Source organism: Microcebus murinus, chromosome 8 (genome assembly GCF_040939455.1).
Source record: "Microcebus murinus isolate Inina chromosome 8, M.murinus_Inina_mat1.0, whole genome shotgun sequence".
NCBI lineage: Eukaryota > Metazoa > Chordata > Mammalia > Primates > Cheirogaleidae > Microcebus > Microcebus murinus.
Genome location: NC_134111.1, coordinates 78,846,563 through 78,863,891, shown reverse-complemented (window position 1 = coordinate 78,863,891; position 17,329 = coordinate 78,846,563). Strand labels below are relative to the sequence as shown.

At 36.2% G+C, this 17,329-nt stretch overlaps 1 protein-coding gene across 2 annotated transcripts in view; it reads left to right on the top strand.

The window, feature by feature from the left end:
• Positions 1–12,502, top strand: part of NDUFS1 (NADH:ubiquinone oxidoreductase core subunit S1) — a 32,029-nt gene extending 19,527 nt beyond the window's left edge. For both annotated transcript variants that reach the window (XM_076005862.1, XM_076005863.1), the window contains 6 exons: positions 1,631–1,791; positions 4,400–4,554; positions 6,993–7,168; positions 7,744–7,878; positions 7,975–8,047; positions 10,209–12,502. In XM_076005862.1, the coding sequence (XP_075861977.1) occupies positions 1,631–1,791; positions 4,400–4,554; positions 6,993–7,168; positions 7,744–7,878; positions 7,975–8,047; positions 10,209–10,300 (792 nt within the window). In that variant the 3' untranslated portion in view covers positions 10,301–12,502. The remainder of the gene's footprint in view (positions 1–1,630; positions 1,792–4,399; positions 4,555–6,992; positions 7,169–7,743; positions 7,879–7,974; positions 8,048–10,208) is intronic.
• Positions 12,503–17,329: the final 4,827 nt, after the last annotated feature.

Below are 17,329 nucleotides of genomic sequence, written 5' to 3'. Positions count from 1 at the left end.
TATTTTGAATAGGAAAAACATATAATGATTAAAAGATCAAGAATATTAAAAAAGTAGGGAGTGTATATTCAGGGCAACTTAAATCTTTGCTCCCAGGTCGCAAAGAAAAAAATATTAAAAACTAGTCAGTTCTCTCTGGCTTTCATCCCTATCTAATAGGTGACTAGTGTTCTTAAGGAAAGTTTTCTGTTATAGATTTAAATATATTTTCCATTAATTAGTTCTGTTCTCTTCATTAAGGACACTTAACAATGCAGATATTGGATCTCCTTTTCTATCTTTCATCTCCGTCATTTGTCCTTGTTTTTTGTGTTTTTTTTCCCCCAGTTTGTATCATTTCCTATATCTTGTCTTTCCTGTCCCTGTATTTCCAGGCATTTTTTATTTTTTTGTTTGTTATTGTTTCTAGAATGGTGTTCATTTTTATAATTTGTTTCTCTTCCTGTTCTTTCCTGAGTTGCATGATAAAAGTCTCCTTTTACCATATGATACTCTCTACTGAGTGACTTGTCTGAGCTCTTTTTAAGTAAGAGTGTTGCTTTTCATTTTCTTTGAAACTATTACAAATTATTTCTTTGAACTATTCACATTTCCTTGAGAAATTCCTCTTGTGATGAATGTACTCCTCTTTGTAGTATCTCAGCATAATTCCCATAATGATTCTTTGATAATTGTGGCCAGCTATTTATTGAAGAATGATACAGAAGACAGGTGGAAGAATAAGCTGTATAGTGCATAGCTTTACTTCTTATTTGTCCATCTTCCACCACATGTGTAGTTTTCTTTACCCCTGGGATACATTCCCCTCAGGTTTTGGCATTTAGAAAGTTACTATGGTTTAAAGCAAGCCCTTAGAGTTTAAAGTATTCTACATTTTAGTAATCACTGCTTTTCCTACCTCCCTGTCTGCAGTGTGGTGAGTAGATAAGAGATAGTAGATATGGTACTTCAGCATGGTTTTTCCTATTCTTTAGTAACATCTAAATCTTTGGGGATATTCCTGATTTTTCTGGGACCTGCCTGTAGTCATTCTGACCAAAGGATAGTTGGCTAGAATTTAAATTCCTAATGCTTACTTTTAAAAAACCTATTTTAAGGCTGGGCGCTGTGGCTCACGCCTGTAATCCTAGCTCTTGGGAGGCCAAGGCGGGCGGATTGCTCAAGGTCAGGAGTTCAAAACCAGCCTGAGCAAGAGCGAGACCCCGTCTCTACTATAAATAGAAAGAAATTAATTGGCCAACTGATATATATATAAAAAATTAGCCGGGCATGGTGGCGCATGCCTGTAGTCCCAGCTACCCGGGAGGCTGAGGCAGAAGGATCACTCGAGCCCAGGAGTTTGAGGTTGCTGTGAGCTAGGACGCCACGGCACTCACTCTAGCCTGGGCAACAAAGCGAGACTCTGTCTCAAAAAAAAAAAAAACAAACCTATTTTATCTGATTTCACAGTAGCCTTGGCAAAATGCTTTTGATTAAACTAAATCTGGTTGTACTATATATGTTGGCTAGCAAGACAAAGATATTCATGTTAGACCTAAAGTTTGGGACAATATGTATTATAGATGCAAGTTTGGCTAGGTGTTTAGTTTACTTATAATATTTTTAAATCAAAGTTCTTTTTTTTTAATAGGTCCTAAAGGAAGCTAAAAAACCAATGGTGGTTTTAGGGAGTTCTGCACTCCAAAGAAATGATGGAGCAGCAATTCTTGCAGCTGTTTCCAGCATTGCACAAAAGATTCGGATGACTAGTGGTGTTCCTGGTGATTGGAAAGTTATGAATATCCTTCATAGGTTTGTTGAGTTTTATGTACTATAAAATTCAAGTAGCTTTGTGTATATGTATTCCTGATACACTGTCACATTTAGTTTTACAACAACCTAACATTTAGCAATATTATCCCAGTTGTGATGTGAAATATAAATCCTTATTCTTATGTGAGAAGAACCCAAGATAATAAGTAATATTTAAAATACCTGAAATAGCAGTGAGTTTTGAAAAAATTGAATACTTAAAAATTGTATCATATCAGTTATACTTTGGTTCAAAAACTACAAACAAGCTTCTGACTTTGATTAAATGATAAAACTGTAAGCACTCTGACTCGAGGGGGGAGGAGGGAATGGGCAATATGTGTAGCCTTAACACTGTACCCCCATAATACGCTAAAAAAAAAACAAAAAACTGTAAGCTAACATGAGACTTCAGGTGAAGGCTCTATTTCTTTTTTTTTTTTTTTTTTTTTTTTTTGAGACAGAGTCTCACTTTGTTGCCCGAGCTAGAGTGAGTGCCGTGGCGTCAGCCTAGCTCACAGCAACCTCAAACTCCTGGGCTCGAGTGATCCTTCTGCCTCAGCCTCCCGGGTAGCTGGGACTACAGGCATGCGCCACCATGCCCGGCTAATTTTTTATATATATATATCAGTTGGCCAATTAATTTCTTTCTATTTATAGTAGAGACGGGGTCTCGCTCAGGCTGGTTTTGAACTCCTGACCTTGAGCAATCCGCCCGCCTCGGCCTCCCAAGAGCTAGGATTACAGGCGTGAGCCACAGCGCCCGGCCTGAAGGCTCTATTTCTAATTGTATCAATAATGCAGGTATATTTTAGAAAATTTAGGAAGAGAAGAAAACACAAAAATGGAAAGGATCCTTATTCTACAATCTGTAGATAATTAGTATTGCCATTTCAGTGCATTTTTTTCTGCTGTTTTTTTTTTATTTCGGCATATTATGGGGGTACAGATTTTAAGGTTTCAATAAATGCCCTTTCCCCCCCTCCCCCCCACAAATCTGAGTTTCCAGCATGACCATCCCTCAGATGGTGCACATGTCACTCGTTATGTATGTATATACCCGCCCCCCTCCCCAATACCCTATTACTATAGTACCTATGTGTCCACTTAGGTGCTACTCAGTTAATACCAGTTTGCTGGTGAGTATATGTGGTTTTTTTCTTGTATAAATGTTTTTTAGTTATATAGTTGAAGTCATACTGTGAATACAATTTTGTGTCTGGTTTACCAAATAAGAATTTCTTCCTATGATTAGAAATTCTTTATAAATAAAAGTTTTATTGGTTAATTAATACCATGAATATAATATTTTTTTAGCCACTCCTTTTTAACATGTATGTTGATGCTAGTTTTTAACTATTTTTATTTGTTTGTTATTTATTTTTAGAGATGAATTCTCACTCTGTCACCAAGGCTAGAGGGCAGTGGTGCTATCATAGCTCACCCCAGCTTCAAATTCTTGGCCTTAAGCAATTTTGCTGCCTCAGCCTCTCAAAGCACTGGGATTATAGGTGACAGCCACCTGCTGCCTTAATTATTTGTAAATAATGCAGTGATACACAGATACCTCTGAACATTAGATCGTTTCCTTAGGGTAGATTTCTAAAAGCAGAACTATTGGGGCAAACAGGATAAACATTTCTGAGGCTCTTGATGTATGCTTCCAATTTGTTTTAGCAAAGTTGTACCAATTTACATTATATACTGTAGATGCTAAAATTGGCTACTATTTCTAAAAAGTTAACAATAGTAAACTAGACCAAAATAACCCTATTGTTCAAAAGGAAGTTATTCTAGGCCAGGCATAGTGGCTCACCCCTATAATCCTAGCACTTTGGGAGGCCAAGCCAGGAGGATCGCTCAAGGTCAGGAGTTCGAAACCAGCCTGAGCAAGAGCAAGACACCGTCTCTACTAAAAATAGAAAGAAATTAATTGGCCAACTAAAAATATATAGAAAAAATTAGGCAGGCATGGTGGCGCATGCCTGTAGTCCCAGCTACTTGAGAGGCTGAGGCAGAAGGATCACTTGAACCCAGGAGTTTGAGGTTGCTGTGACATAGGCTGATACCATGGCACTCTAGCCCAGGCAACAGAGTGAGACATTGTCTCAAAAAATAAAAATAAAAAAATAAAAGTATAGTAATATATATTCATAGAAAAAAATTTCATTAGGACATATACCAATATACTAATTATGATTTTCTCTGAAGTATAGTTTTATGAGTTTAAATTTGTTCCTTTTGATTTTTGAAATCATGTGACTTTTCTCCAATGAATATGTTTGGCTTATGTGTTTTATGTATTACTGTATTAAGTAAGAGTCAAACTTAAGGCAATTACAGTTGACATAAAGTTTCTAGAATTATTCCATTAAATATTACCTCAAGAAGAGATACAAAGCCTTAAGCATTTTATATTTCTTTGTTTGCCAAACTCAAAGCACTAAAAGACTGCTTCTTCTGGTTTTGACATCTGTTTTAAGTAAATAAGAAAGGATCTTTGACAGCATTGAATGAAAAAGAGATTAGGCATCATTTCAAGAATCACATTTAACTTTTTACACTGAAAACACTGTAGTTATGCTAAAATTCCATAATTGTTTTACAGGATTGCAAGTCAAGTAGCTGCTTTGGATCTTGGCTATAAACCTGGGGTGGAAGCAATTCGCAACAACCCTCCCAAAGTGCTGTTTCTCCTGGGAGCAGATGGAGGTTGTATCACACGACAGGATTTGCCAAAGGATTGTTTTATTATTTATCAAGGTAAATATCACCTCTGACACCAGAAACAGAAGAGAATGGTACATTGTGTATATTAGAAACCATTTGGCAATATATTTAGCGGACTGAATATTTTCCATTTGGGAATTTCGCTTCCTCCAGTCCCGAGTTCTTTTTTTTTTTTTTGAGACAGAGTCTTGCTTTCTTGCCTAGGCTAGAGTGAGTGCCGTGGCGTCAGCCTAGCTCACAGCAACCTCAAACCAACTCCTGGGCTCAAGGGATCCTCCTGCCTCAGCCTCCCGAGTAGCTGGGACTACAGGCACAAGCCACCATGCCTGGCTGATTTTTTTTTTATATATATATTAGTTGGCCAATTAATTTCTTTCTATTTTTTTATGGTAGAGACGGGGTCTCGCTCAGGCTGGTTTTGAACTCCTGACCTTGAGCAATCCGCCCGCCTCGGCCTCCCAGAGTGCTAGGATTACAGGCGTGAGCCACCTCGCCCGGCCCCCGAGTTCTTTTAAACCAAACCACAGATGTTATTAGTTACATAATTGATAACTGCTATTAAGAATTATTGTCTGCAACCTGAGTAATATAGTGAGACTCATTTCTACAAAAAACAGGAAAATTATCTAGGCTTGGTGGCACGTACCTGTAGTCCCAGCTACTTGGAAGGCTGAGGCAGGAGGATTGTTTGAGCCCAGGAATTTGAGATTGTAGTGATCTTTGATAAAGCCACTGCACTCTAGCCCTGGCAACAGAGTGAGACCCTGTCTCAAAAAAACCCTAGAATATTACCTGATGTTATTTAATAGCAGAATTTGAAGCAACCGAAATGCTCAGTAACAAGAAATTATCGTTTAACCAATGGAATATTAAAATAAATGTTAAAAGTCAACTTTTCAAAGAATATTTAGCACTATTATATAATCATGGGAAAGCACTTTTATATAAATAGTATGAAAAGTTAATAAAATTACTTGAGTCCTGTATTATAGGACATTTACCAAATTACATTTAACATAGTACCCTGGCTTTTTGTGTTTGACTCATTTTTTTGAATTCCCACTCATTGTAAATGTAATCATATTTCCCTAGAATAAAATGAAGTATTCCTGGATGTTTTATGGAGAAAAGTATTGCATAACTTTGTATTTCATTTTACACATAACACCATACACTTTTTTTTTTGAGACAGAGTCTCGCTTTGTTGCCCAGGCTAGAGTGAGTTCCATGACATCAGCCTAGCTCACAGCATCCTCAAACTCCTGGGCTCAAGTGATCCTACTGCCTCAGCCTCCCGAGTGGCTGGGACTACAGGCATGCACCACCATGCCCGGCTAATTAGTCGGCCAATTAATTTCTTTCTATTTATAGTAGAGATGGGGTCTCACTCTTGCTCAGGTTGGTTTGGAACTCCTGACCTTGAGCAATCTGCCCGCCTCAGCCTCCCAGAGTGCTAGGATTACAGGGGTGAGCCACCACGCCCGGCCACACCATACACTTATAATAGGCTTTATATTGTAGTGGCACATAAAAACATTATACAATATTTTGTGTCTTCAGTTTGATAAAGTTAAACCAAAATGTATGAACTAAAATCCTATTCCTAGTTCTTTCTAGAGATAATCATTGATGACGGTTTTGACATGCATACTTGATACATTTTCCTGTGTGTAACAACCAGGTACACAAATGAGATTAAACTGTATATTGTTCTACAGCTTTCTTTTACTTGACTCAAGTCTATTTCTAAAGGTCAAGTTTCTTTTTGAGTAACTTTTTTCTTCTGCCAGTTTTGTTAAATTATTAATGATTGATAGTCTTTCAGAATACTATTTTCTATAATATCATTTGCCTTTCTTTTTTTTTTCTTTTTGGATAGGGTCTAACTCTGTTGCACATGCTAGCTAGAGTACAGTGGCATCATCATAGCTCACTGCTGCCTCAAACTCCTGAGGTCAAGCAATCCTCTTGCCTCGGCCTCCCAAAGTGCTAGAATTAAAGGCATGAGCCATTGTGCCTGGCCTCTCATATAGTGTTCATGCCTTTTCCAGTATTATTATTGCTCATATTCTCTTTTATACTTTGTGTTCCTCCCCCATTGCAGTCTACTTTACCAGTTTTCACTAACTGGTACAGCTGAGCATTTCCATTTCGTGACCATTTCCACTTCATAAGCATTAGTATACTTAGATGCCCATTATACATGTGTGTATGATAGTATACATATTTGCATAAAATAATCTTGGAAGATACATACCAAATGCTTTAACAATAATTTTCCTTGGGAAAGGAGTTGAATTGGGGGTTAGGTGGGCTTTAATTTTTATTTCTTTATTGCTATATTGGTTTAATTTTAAAAATACTTTTGTAAATTTACAAATGGGATTTAAAAGGATTTATACTATCTTCGTGTATAATAGTGAATCAGTGTTTTACTAAATTGTTGTTTGCCATTTTCTATCTTCTCACAGGACATCATGGTGATGTTGGAGCTCCCATAGCTGATGTTATTCTCCCAGGAGCTGCTTATACAGAGAAATCTGCTACTTATGTCAATACAGAGGGCAGAGCTCAGCAGACTAAAGTAGCAGTAACACCTCCTGGCTTGGCAAGAGAAGATTGGAAAATTATAAGAGCCCTCTCTGAGGTATTATTTTTGAGGCATTTCTAAGTGTCGGTTCTAAAGGGATATTTGACATGTTAGCTTGTTAGAATGATTTTCAAAGTCAAGAAAGATGCCAGTCTGAAATGCAGAGATGATTTGAAAAATTTCTATAGGAAAAATGTGTTCAGAAAATGGGGATTTGAAATTGGTGCTTTTATTATTGATTTATTTTTGTCTAAAACCACTTCTTTTAGCTCTTGTGGTATAAAAATAAGCATTGTGAAATTTAAAATAATGTATCTGTAAACTGTATATCATTAATAAGAGGTTAGAAGCATTTAGGTTTAGCATAGCATTGTTTCTAATCATTTATTTCATAATGAATATTTTCTAAAGTTAAATTATTAATATACTGACAGTTGTTTAAGAATTAGAATTTTTAACATTTGTGTTTCCCACGTTGTTGCTTCTATAATAAACATATGACTGCTAATGGACACCAGTAGATTTTTAAGTAGTATTGCATTATTTCACCATAGTTACAATTATATATATTATATGGCATTTTTAAGTGTTAAAGCTTTAAGTCATTTTTTTCCGGACCGAATGTATTGTAGATTGCGGGTATAACTCTTCCATATGATACTCTGGATCAAGTGAGAAACAGATTAGAAGAAGTCTCTCCTAATCTTGTTCGATATGATGATGTTGAAGGAGCTAATTACTTCCAGCAAGCAAATGAGCTCTCCAAGGTAAAAGCTTACCTATGAGCAGTTTTCATAATGGCGTATCTACTGGTGTAACAATACTAGTTTTCAATACTATTATTGGTCTCCTTTTGTGTGCAGCTAGTGAACCAGCAACTTCTTGCTGACCCACTTGTTCCACCTCAGCTAACTATAAAAGACTTCTACATGACAGGTATGTAACTGCAAACATAACTCTGCCAAATATGAAGGGTGAGAAGGAATCAGATCATCTCATTTAGCATTATAATTCCAACCTGTAATTGGTAGTATTTTACATTTTTAATCTTTGAAGGTTTTCAAACATGGGGACTAATGTAATTATTTTCTAATTTTTTTTGTTTCTGAAATGTAAACAAAGTATGAAAATCAAATGAGTTAATAGGTTTTAAATATAAAATTTTAAAAATTATTATTATATATATTTTTAAAGACAGCATCTCACTCTGTTGCCCTAGCTAGAGTACAATAGCACAATCATAGCTCACTACAGCCTTAAAACTCTTGGGCTTAGGTGATACTCCCACCTCAGCCTCCTGAGTAGCTAGAACTATAAGCACACACAACCGTGCCCATCTAATTTTTTTTTTTTTTTTTTTTTTTTTGTGGAGTTGGGGTCTTGCTTGCTGTGTTGCCCAGTCTGTTTTCCAACTCCTGGCCTCAAACTATCCTCCCAGTTTGGCCTCTCAAAGTGCTGAGATTACAGGCCTTTGCCTGTAATCAAAGCTACCACACCCAGCCTTAATTATAAAATTTTGCTATTGTAAGGAAAATCACTATAGCAATTTAGGGAGAATTTTTCAAGGTGGCAAATAACTGTGAAAGTTTTTCTGAGAATTATAGGTGGAAGAATCAAAACATTTAAATGTGAGACATCTTAAACAGTGTTTCTAATGTAAATTGTTAGAATATTTTTTGTTTTTTGAGACAATCTTGCTCTGTTACCTGGGCTAGAGTGCTGTCGTGTCAGGCTAGCCCACAGCAACCTCAAACTCCTGAGCTCAAGCAATCCTTCTGCCTCAACCTCCCAAGTAGCTGGGACTACAGGCATGCACCACCATGCCCAGCTAATTTTTTCTATATATTTTTAGTTGTCCAGCTAACTTCTTTCTATTTTTAGTAGAGACGGGGTCTCACTCTTACTCAGGCTGGTCTTGAACTCTTGACTTTGAGCGATCCTCCCGCCTTGGCCTCTCAGAGTGCTAGGATTATAGGCGTGAGCCACCTCGCCCTGCCTGTTAGAGTATTTTTGAGGGATGAAGACCAACTGATACTTGTTTACCGCAGAGTCTTACAATGGTTACAATAGTTGATAAACTATTATACCACATAGCTGATAGATGATTTTAAATAATTTTCTATCTAAAAGCACATAGAAGTATATTTTTTAATTTTTCATAGTTTGTATCTAAGATTTTTTTAATAGGTCTTTTAGTTATATTATAAAAGTTATATTCATTGTAGAATACATAATTGATTCACCCATAAAGTGTACAATTCAATGTATTTTAGTACATACACTGTTTTTTTAACGTTTTTTCAATAATAGCATTGTGTACATTTTTTCTACGTTTTCAGTACTTTTCTATGATTTTTTTTGTTTTTTTTTTTTTTTTTTTTTTTTAGACAGAATCTCACTCTGTCACCCAGGCTAGAGCTAGGCTTTGTGGCTTCCTCATAACTTACTGCAACCTCAAACTATTGGGCTTAGGCAATCCTCCTGCTTCAGCCTCTCAAGTAGTTGGGATTACAGGCATGCACCAGTACGCCTGGCTAATTTTTCTATTTTTTGTAGAGACTGGGTCTTGCTATGTTGCTCAGGCTGGTCTCCAATTCCTTGCCTCAAGCAGTCCTCCCACCTTGGCTTCCCAGAGTGCTAGGATTACATTCATGAGCCACTGTGCCTGGCCACTGTTCTATAATTTTTTTAATGGTTGCATACTGGTGTGTTGTCTAGCTGTTATATAATTAATTAATCATTCCTAGGGGGTAGTTATTAAAAGCATTTAGCCAATAAGAAGCTTATCTTTGGAATTTGTTGGTTACATATAATTGCATAGAACCTTGCAATCTTTTTTTCCTCTGAATGTATGCAACATAAAGTTTTACTATGCTTTTTAAAAAGACATATTATTAGCTAGGCATGGTGGCTTATACCTGTAATCCTACCACTTTGGGAGGCCAAGAAGGGAGGATCACTTGAGCCCAGGAGTTTGAGGTTGCAGTGAGCTGTGGTGTATACCCAGGGCAACAGAGTGACAATCTGTCTCAAAAAAAAAGCCAAGAAACAAAAAAAGGCAAATTATCAAAATGCAAATTTTCTTAATATCTTTCAGATTCAATTAGCAGAGCTTCACAGACAATGGCCAAGTGTGTCAAAGCTGTTACAGAGGGTGCCCAGGCAGTAGAAGAGCCATCCATTTGCTGAAACAGTTACTAGGAGCAGCTACTACAAATAGTTAATGGACAGTTAAATTGGAGTGATCTCTTACAGGTTTATCTCTTTTTAAAAACAAAATCTGAATAATGTAATATTTAAGGTTATACTATGCTTATTTGAAAATGATACTGCAATTATCAAAGAACTTTGCAGTTTCAAAAACATTTCTGTATTGTGTGTAAATGTTAAATAGTCTAATAAAACTGTATGTAGATGCTCTTTCATGTAAAAATATTGATAATCTTTGTGACAAATACAAAGAAATCCTTAAAATATGATATATCGTCATAAATCATTTGTGTTTATAAAATGGATGAAATGAAAAATTTCCATTAAGAACCACTTTTTTATAGTGCTAAAGAAAAGATTTAAGCACTGTCAGGGTGGGTAAATAGAAAAATATATAATGTAATCACACACCAGATATGTATCTTGGACAGCTTTAATTAATAGTAATCATAACATTAGCTAATGATTATTCAGCTTTTTTTTGTGCTAAGCACTCTGATTTTCCATGTATTATTTTCTTTTGTCCTGGCTGCAATTCTATGAGATAGTATTATTATCTAATTTCACTGATCAAAAAAGCCCAGGTATATTAAGTAACTTGCCCAAAGCTGCACAGCATGAGTTATGTACTCAAGCCTAGTTCTTTTACTTCAAAGTCCATTATTCTTAATGGCTACACATAATTCCCTTTCATTAGTATAGATTCTATAGATTGTTACTTCTAACAATTAGTTTTGAAGAGTTTAATGGTTAACAAATTCTTCTGTTTTCTCTTGAATTTGCTTCTATAATGTCATGGTGATTTATGTGGCATTTTTCTTTGTATGAGAGATTATGCACTTAAACACACTCTTGGAATGAGGGAGGTCTCAAGAGATATAATTAAGATTCTCATTGATGTTCTGTATTCATTATATTAACACCATCTGTAGTGTTAAATAAATTATTCCAGTAATAGAAGACAAAATGACCAGCTTTAATAATTTTCATATGTCAAAACAAAAAGGAAGTAAAAATTTTACAATTAACCTAGGGGATAATTAAAGGTAGATTAAGTTTTTGTTTATATCTATGTTCAAAAATTTTTTGTTTTGTAAGCCTTTTTTCTTTCCACTTTCACTAAAGACTTACCCTAATTATAGGATGCCACTTTTTTCAATATAACATAGGATAAGATTTTTAGAATAGTATCTCATCAATACTTCATCTTTAAGTCACCTGTAACAACTTTTTCAGAACTGTTTATTTTATCCTCTTTAGTGATACATCATGAAATTATGTACTTTGCTTAAAGTACTTTGCATAAAATTCCCTGTTGTATGAGATTGTGTAAATTCTTGCCCAGAGTGTTTGAATTTAATACAAACTTCCTGTCCCTCTCTACTTTCTTCACCCCTTAGCACTGTGCTGACCTCAAGGGGACATACTCCAAGTCTTGTATTTTACACAGTACTCTTCAGTGAATATGTGCAGACTTCATAGGGTTCTTGGTTGATCCAGGATCTTTGGGCTACCCTGTAGGCAGAATGTGTTGAACAACTTGTAATTCTCTAAAGGATACTTTGGGGTAAGTAAGGAGTGGTTAGTCTGTCTTACAGGCACATTTAGTGTCATAATACTAAATATTAAGGTTATTGTAAGCATAAACATTGAAGATGTTGCTAGAGAAAAAAAGACTGAAGAAGAGCTCCCAGATAGAAGAAAAATACATGTAGAACAGAATAACCTGGCTAATGAATCATGACATTCCAAGCAATGAAGGAGTCACCAATGAGGAAAGTCTGTAAAGGCTCACGGCCAAGTCCCTTTGAGTGAAGAAGGCAGTCTGGAAAAATCATGGAATAATAATACCATTTACTGAGGATCTTCTAAATATGTACTGTTAAAACTTTAAATACATTATGACTAATCATCACAAAAACCCAGCTAATGAAATGTATTAATTGAGACCCAAAAAATATCAAATAACTTGCCCATGGTTACAGAGCTAGAGACTAAAGGCAAGACTGTTTAACTAGAGGTATTTTTGCTGTCCTATTTTGCCTCAAAATATTTTGGACAGCTATAAAAGTTGAATGTATGTACAAGAAAAATCTTAAGGCCTGAACTGTATATGGAATGCCCCCTAATTTGTTATGAATCATATTATATCGAATACATTAAAGTATTATATTTTCTTAATACTCAGTATATAATCATTTATCATTGGTTGCTGCTGACTTGCTAAAACATTTCTTGCCAAGTCAGACAGATCTTGTTAAACTTTGGAAAAGTTACTTAAAAAAATTTTAAGATTGTTTCTTCATCTGTAAAGTAAAAATAAAAGTTATAATTTTCTACACCCACTTCCCCAGCTTTATAGAGTTATTATGAGAATCAAATCAGAAAGATTATAATACGGCCTATTTCCTGACACATAATAAATGCCCCATATGCTTAATAACTGAGGGCCATCATTGTAGGAAAAGGTGTATTCAAAATGTTACTGACAATTTCAAGAGGTTGCAGCTAAAGCTTGTCCATGGGAGTCCTTAATCATAAAATTAAAAGACCCCATTTTAAGTGAGTCCAGTGAAAACCCAATTCCACAGGTTCTGAGCAAAAGTCATGCCTAATATAACCTCCAGTTTATGTTTTCCTAAAGAAATCCATTCCTTTCTTAGGCTCAGAGGAATTAAATGGCTTGTCCAAAGTCAACATAATCAACAAAATACAACTAGAGACCATCCATTAGTGTTAATGAAAATTAATTTACTATGCAGAACTCTTCTAATTATGTTATTTTAATGGAAATTTTACCAGTTGCAGTAAGATTTACTAAGTGTGTTGGATTCTAACTCCTAGAATATAACAAAACATAAAACAGTATTATCAAAAGAGGGACAATTATTAATATATACTAATGATAGAAAGGGTACTGAAGTAGGGTTAGAGCTACTGATGTTTAAGTGGAGAGAGGCGGATATCCTTGCCAATGTAAACCTTTGGTTAATATAAACAGCCTTATTGTTGCCAAAGTTACTCCACCACTATTTGAGCTACCAAGGAGAGGAAATAAAGCAGCTTAGTAACCAAAGCAGTGGTAATATTAATAGATGTTTTTAAAAATTGTTAACATTGTCATTCATGACTGCTATTAAAATGTCACTAGCATAGTCATTACAAATCCATGTTAACAAAGTCCCAGTGTGACTATATGAATATTAAGGTTCAACCAGAAATTAATGAAATGGGCCGGGTGCGGTGGCTCGCACCTATAATCCTAGCACTCTGGGAGGCCAAGGTAGGCAGATTGCTTGAGGTCAGGAGTTCGAAACCAGCCTGAGCAAGAGTGAGACCCTGTCTCTACTATAAATAGAAAGAAATTAATTGACCAACTAATATATATAGAAAAACTTAGCCGGGCATGGTGGCGCATGCCTGTAGTCCTAGCTACTTGGGAGGCTGAGGCAGCAGGATTGCTTGAGCCCAGGAGTTTGAGGTTGCTGTGAGCTAGGCTGACACTATGGCACTCACTCTGGGTAACAAAGCGAGACTGTCTCAAAAAAAACCAAAAAACAACAAATTAATGATATGCATTTTGTAAGGCTAATACAATCTTAGCTTAATTAGACCTTATGTTTTATTTTTTATTAGCTCAACTTTTGGAAGCAAGTAGGCATGAATAAAACAAATAAAGTTCTATAGAAAAAAGTGCGTGTACCTATGTATGGCCACCTTTTATAAAAAGATGAAGATGAGCCTTGCATATACAGAGGACTAAAAAAAAATTTTAAAAACAATGAAAATATCTGAGAAGTTCCCTAATATGTTTTAAATAACCAGTATTTTAAAATATTTTAACAATTATTTAGCACTTTAATTTGCTGACTTAATTTAGCCCAAGGGACAAGGATGTTAATGAGAAAACTATTACTAGACCTTAGGTCATAGATTTTAAGAAAAGGATCTCTAAACCAAATATCTTCTGCCTAAAGTGTTCTTTGTGTTTTTCACCACTGAAAATGTTTAAAGTTTGACTTACTTATGACTGATATTCAAAATCTCTGATATGTTAATATTTTTAAATAGCTTATACTGAAAAGCATATGTTGCTATTAAAAAAGGTGGCAAATATACAGTCTGGGACTAGTGATTAGTTTATAGTATTTAATTTGAAGTGGTGCCAAAAAAATATTGAGATGAATAACTTTTATTAATTTCCAACATCAAACATTTGCAGAGTATCCACTGTGTGTAAAGTACAACATTAAGCACCAGGATTACAAAGAGAAATAAAATGTAGTTTGTGCCCTCAAGAAGTTAGCAGTGTAATAAAAGAGATATGTAAGTATCAATTACAGTGATGTCATAACATATTCTAATGGAGATATGTACATAATACAGTGGTGGCCATAGTTGGTTGTCTTTATCTGTTCGTGCTGTTATCTACAAAATACCGTAGACTGGGTAATTTATAAAGAACAGAAATTTATTTCTCATAGTCCTGGAGGCTGGGAAGTCCAAGATCAAGGTGTTGGCATCTAGCAAGGGCCTTCTTGCTGCATCCCTTGATATGGTGGAAGAACAAGAGAGCTAAAACACTCCCCAAAAGCCCTTTCTATAGTCGCTTTAATCCATTCAGGCGGGCAGAGCCCTCATGATCTAAACACCTCTCAAAAGGCCCCACTTCGCAACAATGTTAAATTGGGGATTAAGTTTTTTTTTTTTTTGAGACAGAGTCTCACTTTGTTGCCCAGGCTAGAGTGAGTGCCGTGGCGTCAGCTAGCTCACAGCAACCTCAAACTCCTGGGCTCAAGTGATCCTGCTGCCTCAGCCTCCCGAGTAGCTGGGACTACAGGCATATGCCACCATGCCCGGCTAATTTTTTTCTATAAGTTGGCTAACTAATTTCTTTCTATTTATAGTAGAGACGGGTCTCGCTCTTGCTCAGGGTGGTTTCGAACTCCTGACCTTGAGCAATCCGCCCGCCTCGGCCTCCCAGAGTGCTGAGATTACAGGCGTGAGCCACCGCGCCCGGCCGGGATTAAGTTTTTAACAGATGAATTTTAGAGAGGACACATTCAAACCATAGCATTCCCAAGGCCTTTAAATTCATGTTCTCACATACAAAATAAATTCATTTTATACCAATAGCACTCAAAAGTCTTAACTTTTTCCAGCATCAACTTTAAAGTCTAAAGTCCATAGTGTCATCTAAATCAGATATATTTGCTTACTTTTTTCCACTTAAAAAGAAAAACAAAAAGTAAAAAAAAAATCAGATATGGGTAAAACTCAGGCATGATTCATCCTGAGACAAAGAATGTATATTAATACGTCAGAAAAAAACAAAGTGTAAATAGCCATCAATAAAGAACTGCCGGCCGGGCGTGGTGGCTCACGCCTGTAATCCTAGCACTCTGGGAGGCCGAGGCGGGCGGATTGTTCGAGGTCAGGAGTTCGAAACCAGCCTGAGCAAAAGCAAGACCCCGTCTCTACTATAAATAGAAAGAAATTAATTGGCCAACTAATATATATAGAAAAAATCAGCCGGGGCATGGTGGCGCATGCCTGTAGTCCCAGCTACTCGGGAGGCTGAGGCAGAAGGATTGCTTGAGCCCAGGAGTTTGAGGTTGCTGTGAGCTAGGCTGATGCCACGGCACTCACTCTAGCCTGGGCAACAAGTGAGACTCTGTCTCAAAAAAAAAAAAAATAAATAAAGAACTGCCTAAAAATTTTTTGCTATAATCATAAAATGAAATATTATGTAGATGTTTAAGGGTAAAATAATGAGCAAGATGTCATCATGCTGATATGAAAAGAGCTTCAAGATTTATTAAGGACATAATATAAGTCCTTATAAGGACTAATGTGTGTATGGACATATTAATATATATATACTTGTATATGCTTATGTGTAAAAGTATTTCAGCAGATACAATAAAAATTATATTCTTCTGGGAAGAGGCTTTAAAAAATAAAAAAACTTAATTGTAGTAACCAGGATAGTTCCACTAGTATGAGAAATAACATAAGGAAAAGCATTTTTACACCTCTCATTTGAACATTTGAAAGTTTTTGTTGTTTTTTGAGACAGAGTCTCACTTTGTTGCCTAGGCTAGAGTGCTGTGGCGTCAGCCTAGCTCACAGCAACCTCAAACTCCTGGGCTCATGTGATTCTACTGCCTCAGCCTTCTGAGTAGCTGGGACTACAGGCATGCGCCACCATGCCTGGCTAATTTTTTCTATATATATTAGTTGGCCAATTAATTTCTTTCGATTTATAGTAGAGATGGGGTCTCACTCTTGCTTCGGCTGGTTTTGAACTCCTGACCTTGAGCAATCCTCCCACGTTGGCCTCCCAGAGTGCTAGGATTACAGGCGTGAGCCACTGGGCCCGGCCTGAACATTTGAAAGTTTTTACAACATACTGCTTTTGTAAATTTTCAGAAAAAATTGTTTAAATGAACACTATGTAGCAAAACAAAATATTTAATTTTTACTTTTTATAATTAATATTTAATTGATAAAATATAAAAATAAGATATGAATTTATGTGCATGTTATGTGTGGTAGGAAGCTTGTCAGATGGCCCCAATGATCCCTGCTTCCTGGGATTCATAGCCTTGTGTAATCCCCTTCCGTTAAATATGAGCTGGATTTACTTCTAATGAATAGGATGTCACTACTGAGATTAGGTTTTTAAAAGACTGGCTTCCTTTTTCAACTCTCTGATTCTCTTACTCTCAGATTACCACCTGCCATATGTCAGGATGTCCCGTATCCAATGACTAATATATGTAGACCTATAAAGGCCTGACCATCTCAGTCTAATGGGGTGTCTCATTTTGAAGGGCCTTAAGCTTAGCTCTTAAGCTCTCTGGGGTTGGCTGAGGCTGTCACTGAGTCTGCATTGCAGCTCAACTTTTCCTTCTGCCCACTCTTGCTTTCTTCCCCTCCTTTACATGGGCGTTGACCTACAGGGAACTCCTTAATAAATACTCTGCACACTAAACTGCCCAGAGT